Source organism: Paramacrobiotus metropolitanus, unplaced genomic scaffold (assembly GCF_019649055.1).
Source record: "Paramacrobiotus metropolitanus isolate TYO unplaced genomic scaffold, Prichtersi_v1.0 Parri_scaffold0000002, whole genome shotgun sequence".
NCBI classification, from domain to species: Eukaryota; Metazoa; Tardigrada; class Eutardigrada; order Parachela; family Macrobiotidae; genus Paramacrobiotus; species Paramacrobiotus metropolitanus.
The window spans coordinates 2,027,241-2,036,452 of record NW_026570222.1 but is presented as its reverse complement, the minus strand read 5'-3'; the positions used below and the strand labels follow the sequence as shown (position 1 = coordinate 2,036,452).

General features: G+C 40.9%; 3 protein-coding genes across 3 annotated transcripts; 1 reads left to right on the top strand and 2 right to left on the bottom strand.

Annotated features, from left to right (window-relative positions):
- Positions 1-425: 425 nt before the first annotated feature.
- On the top strand, positions 426-4,172 carry LOC129584068 (L-threonine ammonia-lyase-like). The gene is made up of 10 exons (XM_055476176.1): positions 426-1,225; positions 1,456-1,526; positions 1,776-1,821; positions 2,015-2,101; positions 2,192-2,290; positions 2,584-2,721; positions 2,901-3,274; positions 3,352-3,450; positions 3,589-3,708; positions 3,792-4,172. The coding sequence occupies exons 1-10, from the start codon at positions 767-769 to the stop codon at positions 3,904-3,906; spliced, it is 1,608 nt and encodes a 535-aa protein (XP_055332151.1). The 5' UTR covers positions 426-766; the 3' UTR covers positions 3,907-4,172.
- On the bottom strand, positions 3,929-6,680 carry LOC129584079 (UDP-N-acetylglucosamine transporter-like). The gene is made up of 8 exons (XM_055476187.1): positions 6,002-6,680; positions 5,765-5,919; positions 5,220-5,342; positions 4,844-5,012; positions 4,604-4,722; positions 4,389-4,522; positions 4,183-4,278; positions 3,929-4,069 (listed from the first exon to the last, which is right to left on the bottom strand). Exons 1-7 carry the CDS (start codon positions 6,258-6,260, stop codon positions 4,188-4,190), a joined length of 1,050 nt encoding a protein of 349 aa, XP_055332162.1. The 5' UTR covers positions 6,261-6,680; the 3' UTR covers positions 3,929-4,069; positions 4,183-4,187.
- Positions 6,681-6,739: 59 nt separating this feature from the next.
- Positions 6,740-9,106, bottom strand: LOC129586405 (uncharacterized). Its single transcript, XM_055479638.1, has 6 exons — positions 8,916-9,106; positions 8,462-8,669; positions 8,187-8,390; positions 7,612-7,719; positions 7,488-7,550; positions 6,740-7,269 (listed from the first exon to the last, which is right to left on the bottom strand). The coding sequence occupies exons 1-6, from the start codon at positions 8,973-8,975 to the stop codon at positions 7,016-7,018; spliced, it is 897 nt and encodes a 298-aa protein (XP_055335613.1). The 5' UTR covers positions 8,976-9,106; the 3' UTR covers positions 6,740-7,015.
- Positions 9,107-9,212: the final 106 nt, after the last annotated feature.

Genomic DNA, 9,212 nt, shown 5'->3' with positions numbered 1-9,212 from the left:
CTTAATGTGACCTTTCAAAATATTCATATGGCCATGCAGTAAACACAAATGTATTGCACTGCACTATGCGTATGGTCAACGTATACGTATGCCGTATGGTCAATTTACTGAGTAGGTAACCGTGCTTGACCGTACTAGGGACGCGCGATACATTGCGTTACTGCAGTATCATTTTATGATTCTACAATATTATTATGGAAGTATCCAGAATTCCAGGTGTTAGCGTATCTGCTGATATACCGTAGCTTCGCATCTCGAAGCACGGAAATCTTCGGCGGTTGAACGATTCGAGTCGAATTAAGTGTTACCAGTATTACCATTTACTACAAGCAGCGTACTTTTAAGCTACAATATCTATGGCGTTTTGGTAGAAAAAATGTTTCTGAATGCAAGCGAAGCCTCTAGTGTCACATAATTGAACATTTATCTGATGACTTTCAGCTGATGTCTACCTTTTGGCGCGTGGCCAAGGGAATAACTTACGAACAATATGGACGAAATATATTAGCAGTAGTAGTGTCTTCGTCCATACATAGCGCGCATGTCATATGATTTACAAGTGTAAATTCTAGATCCTGTTTTATTCCGTTTAAAGTTTACTTGTTGATGTTTGTGAGTGCGCAAAAAATTGTTGATGTTTTTAGCTGTACTATTTCGTAGCCTCAGCGAAGGCCTGCAGTAAGACGTCAAACCAACTTTTATCATTCGAACGTCACCATTGTCTTTAATCCCGAAAAATTTTATTATATGTGTTTATTTTATTAAAATGCCATCGACGCCGGAAAGTTCTTCTAACGACGGTTCCAACGGCTTCATCAGACAACTAAGCCGAGGCTCCATTACCGAGGAGCGTGCCTCCACCGATGACGAACTGGACAGCGTGTCATCCGTGTCCAGTCCGGGGCCACAACGCAATTCACCGCTGCCGGAAGTGCTCGTCGGCGACTTCTCCCGTCGACCGTCCAGCGCGAAGAAACTCTTTTCCAGTCCGCGGTTGCGCCGTATCACCGGCACCTCGGTGCCCACGGAAGAGGATGATGACGAAATTGAAATCGGCTTCGTTGAGCCGGTCGTGTTGCGGCGCGGAACAATTGCGCCGCAGCGCCCGGACGATCCGCTTTTCGATCCCTGGTGTGATCCGGAGAACCCCATACAGGTCACATTTGAGGATGTGTCGGCAGCTGCTTATATGCTGAAAGGCGGAATACAACTGACGCCGTGCACGGTAATCGAATGGAAAAATGCCTTTTAGTGATCGGGAGAAAAGTTTTTACGAATCTCCTAATGACATAGTAACATTCGTGATCACTACGAGTAGTGCTGCAAAATAAATCAAATTTTAAAGTAGTATGATTAGCGTTTGCCCATATTTGCTGCGTTGCCTTTTTCCGAATAAATGTATCACTACATATTGATGATAGCTATGTTTCTACTGAACGCCATTTTGTTTTGCAGCTATCGCATATGTCAGCCATGACGGGAGTCAATATTTATTTCAAAAAAGACCTATTTCAGTTTACCGGAAGGTAATGTATCACCGACGATTACTGTAAATGCAAGACAAAAAATTATACAAACAAACAAGCCGATCATAACATACGTACATTAAACTATATCTGTAGTACCGAGTGCAGCCAGATACACAGTTATAGAATTTTATCAGTATTTTCTTCCTGGCTCTGTAACTCAAAATATCATCGAAAGTAAATTTTGCGATGAATGCAGTTTAGCGCGAACCTTGTAAATATAATTTAACACGTTGATTTTGTTTTCAGTTTCAAAGAGCGCGGAGCAAGGAATTTTCTCCTCCGACTGAAGCCTGTAAGTCTATAGCATAACCACTTCCTTTCGACTTGTTAGAGTTTTTTATTTACCCACATCGAAGCTGAGAACACTGCTCATAGTAAGTAAATTTTACTGGTAACCCCATCAAAATTCTTGTAATTACTGACTGTTGGTAATGAGAAATGTTGGTGCATTGCTTTCCCTGAACGACTGTTATGTTTGAACGCAGAAACAACGTGCTGCCGGTGTCATTGCTTGTTCGGCCGGCAATCACGCTTTGGCACTGTCTTATCACGGCAAACAATTGGGAGTTCCGGTAAGTTGGGCTATGTAATCTCCTTGCAAATCAATCTGATCCCGGTCATAACGTGTGGCGAGATGGATGTGTAGCCGTTGTGGTTGGCAGGTTACGGTGGTTATGCCAAAAAGTGCACCTCTAATGAAAGTGACCTTATGCAAACAGTACGGATCGACTGTCATCATTCACGGTGATAACATCGCCGAGGTAGCTGAGAAAAACGTGCTCACTGTTAAATACCTTTCCAATTTTTCGTCAAATAACAAAGAGAATTATAGCATATAACACTAGAAAGTAACCAGGCTACATAAATCAGTTTCAACGTCGTAATTAAATAGCATATCCTGACAAGTCAGTATAAATTCATTCCAATACTAATGAATTTCGTGTTGTTGGTTATTATGGTCTGAATTTGATTTTACTCAGCAGTTAAAATGAATCAACAATTCATTTTTGTCATAATATAATAATTTACTTATAACGATACCACGTTATTAAAGGCCAAAGAGTATGCCATGAGAATGGGATGCGAAAAGAATTACACATACGTAAACGGTTTCGATCATCCGTGGATATTAGCCGGACAAGGGACATGTGGTCTGGAAATGCTTGAACAAGTGCCTGATATGGACGCCGTGGTAAGTACCAGCGATAACGAGCACATTTTTTTCTTTCAACAAAATAATGTTTAAGTGCACTTGTGTTGTTTCTTGTGCAATTTGCATGTGTAATACCACTTATTGTAAGAATATATTTTTAAAAAATCCCTCTTGCAGTCGTGCTAACTGCTGATAAAAGTGGCTGCGGTGTCTTGTAGGTGATCCCCGTAGGCGGTGGCGGCTACTTGGCCGGCATCGCAGTGGCCATTAAAACCATGCGTCCTAACGTGCTGGTAATCGGTGTAGAATCTGAGCGTTCTCCCGGATTCTGGACAGCCATGGAATCAGGAAAGCCGGTATTCACTCCCACTAGTTCCTCCTTGGCCGACGGTTTATCGGTGCCCGTTGTGGGTTTTAATTCCTTTGCCACTGCTGCGCCCTTAGTGGATAAAATGATCGTCGTTAAGGAGGAATTCATTGCCTTATCCATCCTCCGACTGGTGGAAATGGAGAAGGTCGTTTGCGAAGGCGCTGGTGCGGTCGGACTAGCTGCCATTCTCTCCGGACAGCTTCCCGAACTTGTAGGCAAAAAGTACGCGTGGGTCAAGGTTTTGCTGTAACGCACGTAATTTTTTATATTCCATCATACTTAAAATGACAACTTTCTAGGGTAGTTATTCCTCTTTCCGGCGGAAACATCGATACAACGGTTCTCGGTCGTTGTCTGGAGCGCGGTTTGGCGGCAGATGGACGGTTGTGCCGTTTCCGGTACGTTTATAACTAATTAAAAGTGCGAGTACTGTGGAGTATGGAACGTTTTCATATTGATTCTATGGCAAAGATCGTACACCATCTGAATGCAAATACGAAAATTAATTAACTAAGTAATTTCTGATAATGCTGCAGAGTTGTCATCAGTGACCGACCTGGCGGTATGGCAGAACTGACGAAGCTCATCTGCCAACTTGATGTCAGTTTGAAAGATATATTCCACGAGCGTGCCTGGCTGAGATACGATGTTTTCAGGTAAAATACTTAATCTTGGCATCCACATGTCGATGAAAATCTGATTATTATCAATATTATCAACAAGGTCGTTTTTATTATAGTGTCGCAGTCACTTGCGTGGTGGAAACCCGAGACTGGAGCAATGCCAAAGCCCTCGAAGAAGCACTGCGGCAAAAATACACGGATGTAGTTTTTTCGGACGGATTTCCCACTTAATTTAATTTATGCACAGGCAGTGTCACTTTCCCCATTTATCAATTTGAAACTAAAGTATCTGAATTCTGAATACGTAAAACCGAGCAGCAAATACGAGATCACTGGTAAAACATCGCAGTCAAAAAACTGCGTAACTGTTCCAAATGTTGGCACACTGGACCATCTGTAAGATAACAGAGGTCGTTTGACTGCGGTGTGAATACTATCACATCAAATAATGAATTACACAGAACAGCAAACTGTGCTGTGCAATAACAACCAGTACCATAATTTTACCGGTTTTAAGCTTTATGGATCGGCACAGGGTCCGGTTTTTCGTATCCATACAGAAACGTTGCTATTATAACCATCACAGCTCCAAAAACAAAAGCACTGCAGAAGAAAAAATATGAATTACTGCTAAAAAAAGGAAATGTTTTACCGCAGATATCTTTTTCTGTGCATTTATGGAAAGCAAAATTATTCTGTTTCCAAATACTTACATCGTTGGAACGAAATCATTCAAAAATACGTATGAAACAAAGCAGGATAGTATGATGGATACAGCACTGGCGAAGCATTTTAAGATATTATCGGCGTAGCGGATGGTCAATGCCACGATAATACCTCCAACACCCTGTTAACCAACGAAAAAAATAGTTATCTAGCATGCTTCAAAAGTAACACGGACAATGAAAACGTAATAATTTTCACTCACATGACAAAAAATAACCAGCACGGTGAGGTAATTGTATCCCTGAAAGAAGCCCTTATCTCGTACAGCTTCGTAATCGTTAAAGAGAACTCCCAATAATCCCAAAATCACACTGGGAGCACCTAAAACAAACTTCTGTTAAGTTCAGCCCAAAGAAGCATACTCATCATAGATACAAAAGCTATAAAAAAACAAACTATATTAAATATTAGCCATAAAACATGAAACTATAAAACACCATACCAAGTTGAATATTCCTTATCCACAGTGTGGTACGACTGCCTTTCAGAATCTTCTCAAAATAAACACCGGAAAATCCACTGGAAAAACATGCTGTAATCACGGCCACCAATCCAACCACGACGCTGGCATCCGGCGCTTTATTGTTAGGTTTACTCTCTCCTGATGGCAACTAAAAGGGAAGATGGGCTTATGTTACGTATATAGCTGGATGTGGCACCACAATAATATACCGACAAACTGAAAAATCGGCAAAAAAAGGCAACAAAAGCCGAAAAGCCTACTGGATTTTATGCGAGAATTCAAGAACTGAGACACCTGATTTTCTGAAAAATGAAAAACACTTTACCAAATCAGACAGTGTTTTTTCAGTTCTCACCTGAACCAATGCCACTCCAGCAGTCAGCAGTACAAGCGCTCCCCACTGATGGATCTGAATCCTTTTTGATAACATAGTCACGGAAAATAGAGCAGTGGTCAAAATCTTCAGTTGGTAAGTCACCTAAATTTTAACAGATAAGTGATAAAAATTATAAGATTCTGATCACTGAAAGGAAGCGAAGACAATTTTAGCGAAAAATAACAAAGTACAAATTCTGAAATAAGCATAACGTGTTCAGGCAAAAACGATTTACTATGTAACTTGTAAGTGTAGCATGACAATCCAAAATAAATTACACTTAATTTCAAATTAATTTCTTACTTAAGAATTTAGAAGATATGATTAACACTATTTTTAAAATTATGAAAATATCACTTGATGGATGAAAACCGATGGATTATCTCAAATTAGTATAATATCACAATAAACTAACATCAACTTTTAAACATTATATGGTTTTTAGTTTTAGTTTAAAAATTTAAATAATATTAATGAAACCCAATTTACTACTAAATTAATTTGAATGTATAAGTTACACTTACTTGGTACGTAGCAGCGTCCAGGTGATACAGCGCCAGGAAAAGGAGATTATTCTGTACCGTATAGAGCGCTGCGGGGATGATTAGTTTAGCCGTCTCTTTGGGTTTCATCCAAATTTCGTTGTACAACGTCCGCACAACATCCACAACGTCCCCTCCTATACAACGTATTTTTATAATATAACAGCTTAATTTCCACCATGCAGATGTGAGTTTACGAAAACAACAGGCTGCTGTTACCGCTTTGCACTAACATCACAACCAGGCAAATGATCACTTTTAACACCTCCGTCATCGTCACTGCCGTGGAGGAAATGTATTTTTCACCGGCGGCAGTGCGTGTGACTCTCAGAAGCAGGATAATCGATGTAGTTTGCACCACGAGCGTAAAAAGGCTGAGGTATTTGTAGATCTTGGGTGTCGGAACGGGCGGCGGAGCAGCAACGAAAACTGGTCTCACTGACCCATCTTCTTCACTCTCGATCTCAATTTTAGTCATTTTCTCAAACAGGAACGTGCAGCGCTTCACGGCCTCGGATCAGAGAATCAACCGCTTTCAGTACAATCCAGGACTAACAATTGTAAGAGCAAAATCACTACAGGAGGCGACTGAAACTGGTTTCTCCAAAGTACGAGTGAGGGAGGAAGAACACTTCGAATACTATTACATGCGTACTCGTATAGATGAACACGTCGCAGAAATTATCATCCAAGATTTTTCATCGTCAGCATGATGCAAATCAGTTATCGCTGCTTCCAAAAGTACCGCAACGTTTTACAAGTAATCGGTCGCTGAATTTTAGCTTAAAAGAAGTATCCCTCACAAAATTCAAAATACAAAAAATTTTAAAGTACGCAAATGATGATATGATTTAATGGTTACATCGCCCAAGATAAAATTATGCCTGCGACGAGCGAAAAATTGCCTACAGAAAAATAATATTTGTAATCTTATGACGGCGTAAGCCATGTAACGAGCAAATGCCTTCACACTATTTATTAAAATAATCAAACAGGAAATTATTTTTAATTCGGAACACACGCGAACGTCATTAAAAGCAATAACATAACATTTTCAAAAATTAACATGAGAGATTATGAGAGTATAAGTGTAACATTAATAAAATCCAAAATCTTTCATCATTTAGCTTACAAAGACAGTAAGCAAAAACCGTTTGCGACCGTTTGCGACGAAACAAAAATAAGAAAAATTAACAGCGAAGAACGACTACAAAAACTTTTAAATTACACGGATCAATTCTTTCTGTTTCTTTTCATCTGGAACGTATGCGGATCAAAATTCCGTGCCAAATATTGCTGGTTGATTTCCGCGTTGTTCCTTAATCGTGCCATATTCCTCATGTTCAAAGGCAAAGGAGGAATTGGTGGCCCCATACTGCCAGGAACTGGCAGCATTCGTCCAAAAGATACAAGTGGCATTTTGGGTCGCATTCCCACCAGCTCAGGGCGGAAATGCAACGGCGGCAGAGGTAGCACGGGAGCGACAACTATACAAAAACAGGCAATTAAGTATGGAAGGACATTGGCTTGACCCGCTTGGGGGCCGCTCTATCATTATTTTGAGTAGCGTTTAGTTATTATCTACATGTTAACATGTACTAAATGTAAATCATATGTATTCGTAAAAACATAAACTGCAGTTCGATCAAAAACAGGCAAAACAATTTATTAGAAAAGATTGAAAACAACTGATGAACTGACTTACCACCAGGTAACGGTATTACGGGACGAACAAAAGGAAGCCCAGCTAACACCGGCGAACAAGAACCTAAAAAAATACTTTTACTCAAATAACTGTCATCCATGAAAGCGGGATGAAAAATTGATACCTTCCGCCAGGCTTCCAAAAGGCTTGACTCCCGGTAAAACACTGCCATTTAACATACTGGCACCACGGAAATTACCACCGGTAGCAAGTGGATCCCAAGCAAGACAAGCTAAACATTTTATACAGCATTTAGGAAGCGAGACTAGTAAAATGAGCAAAGCGAAGGATGAAGCCAATTAAAAATGACTAGAATAGTTCGAAGTTAGACAAAAACTGAGAAAATCGTACACGGAACCGATCAACCGCTAGTAAACGGCATTGCAAGCAGCGATGCATTCGGCAAATTTCTAAATTTGGGGGTATTGATATGCAAACAAGAGGCATGAAGCAGAATAAAAGCTTTGCAATGCACGAAGCGCATTGACGGTTTAACATCTGGGCACCTAAAGATGTTCGCCGAGCCACACAGCAAAAATACCAGAAAGTAAATAAATCCAAAAAAATTATTCAAAATCTCACACAGCGTGAGAATCCCACAAAACCAGAAAATTAAAATCATGCGTTAAAATCATTATGTTATTAAAGCTGTCTGGACATTTTCTCGCAAGCCGATGCCGCGAAGGGGTATATACTCACTCCCAGGCGCTGACTGAACGGTTCCTCGGAAATGCTTATTAATATGAATGGTCATTGGGCCGTTTCCGGTTGGAATCGGCTTCCTGTCGGATGGCCGCTTGAAATTATGCGAACGTTTGGATTGGTGATTAGATGCAGGTTGCTCTCCACTGGGATGCGCTGCTGCTGATATTTCCACAGCTGAATTCAGTGAATTACGTCCATCTGTTACCGTACACAATACATACTAGATACGTGATGTTTAGCTGATGACTACGATATTCAGTAATCCCCACCGTTGTCACGAACGGAGGAGGATTCCGTTTTTTCCTTGGCAATAATGGCTTTTCTGCGCTTTCGACTCGGTCGGTGATCGCCGTCAGATTCGTCGTCCGAACAGTTCCGGCTGTCGGAATTCACAGAGCGCACGGCGGAAGGGGTACGACTGCCCGACGACACATGCGAAGACTCCGCGACCGAACTCGATGGAATTAGTTGAATCAACTACGTAAGTACAACACGGTTACACGCGAATCAAAACTCCGCTAACACACGAGACCGCGTTAAGGAATTCAAACTACGGCATCCAAACGGTAATAAACTACACATTTTACATACTCTGGTATATGGGCCCCTTAATCACACATCAGTCCACAGCGAGTTTGTACTATAATCATGCTAAACTGCTAATAATGCGAGACTGCGAGCTGGGACACCAACGACAGTTAAGAGAAACCTTTCGGTCCTTACCTCTTCCTCCTCCGCGTCGAATTCGTTACTCTCGACGCAGATTTCCAGAGTGTCATCCATGATTATCCGGATAACGAGTTAATAAAGTAACTGATGTTTTCGGCGCACAAGAGGAAAAAGACTCAGTTCACATTTACAATTTGGTGGGTGCTTTCACCATAAACTGCAAAATAAAGGGTGCGATTGTGACATATTTTGATTTAAGGCAAAATATTTTGCAAAATCCATGGTGCGTCACACTGCCCGTTTAACTTTTCCTAGTGCACAGGCACTTGCTCTAGCTCTGCACTACTTGCA

Bases quoted from the DNA above. Each gene is read 5' to 3' on its own strand.
- LOC129584079 (XM_055476187.1), bottom strand. From the start codon at position 6,260: ATGACTAAAATTGAGATCGAGAGTGAAGAAGATGGGTCAGTGAGACCA. The intron at 4,723-4,843 runs GTATGGTGTTTT...AGTTTGTTTTAG, and splicing joins GATAAGGAATATTCAACTTG to GTGCTCCCAGTGTGATTTTG. The intron at 4,279-4,388 runs GTAAGTATTTGG...TTTCTTCTGCAG, and splicing joins AATGATTTCGTTCCAACGAT to TGCTTTTGTTTTTGGAGCTG.
- LOC129584068 (XM_055476176.1), top strand. From the start codon at position 767: ATGCCATCGACGCCGGAAAGTTCTTCTAACGACGGTTCCAACGGCTTC. The intron at 1,226-1,455 runs GTAATCGAATGG...TTTGTTTTGCAG, and splicing joins TACAACTGACGCCGTGCACG to CTATCGCATATGTCAGCCAT. The intron at 2,102-2,191 runs GTAAGTTGGGCT...TGTGGTTGGCAG, and splicing joins GCAAACAATTGGGAGTTCCG to GTTACGGTGGTTATGCCAAA.
- LOC129586405 (XM_055479638.1), bottom strand. From the start codon at position 8,975: ATGGATGACACTCTGGAAATCTGCGTCGAGAGTAACGAATTCGACGCG. The intron at 8,391-8,461 runs GTGGGGATTACT...GTACGGTAACAG, and splicing joins CTCCTCCGTTCGTGACAACG to ATGGACGTAATTCACTGAAT. The intron at 7,551-7,611 runs GTATCAATTTTT...GTATTTTTTTAG, and splicing joins TTTTGGAAGCCTGGCGGAAG to GTTCTTGTTCGCCGGTGTTA.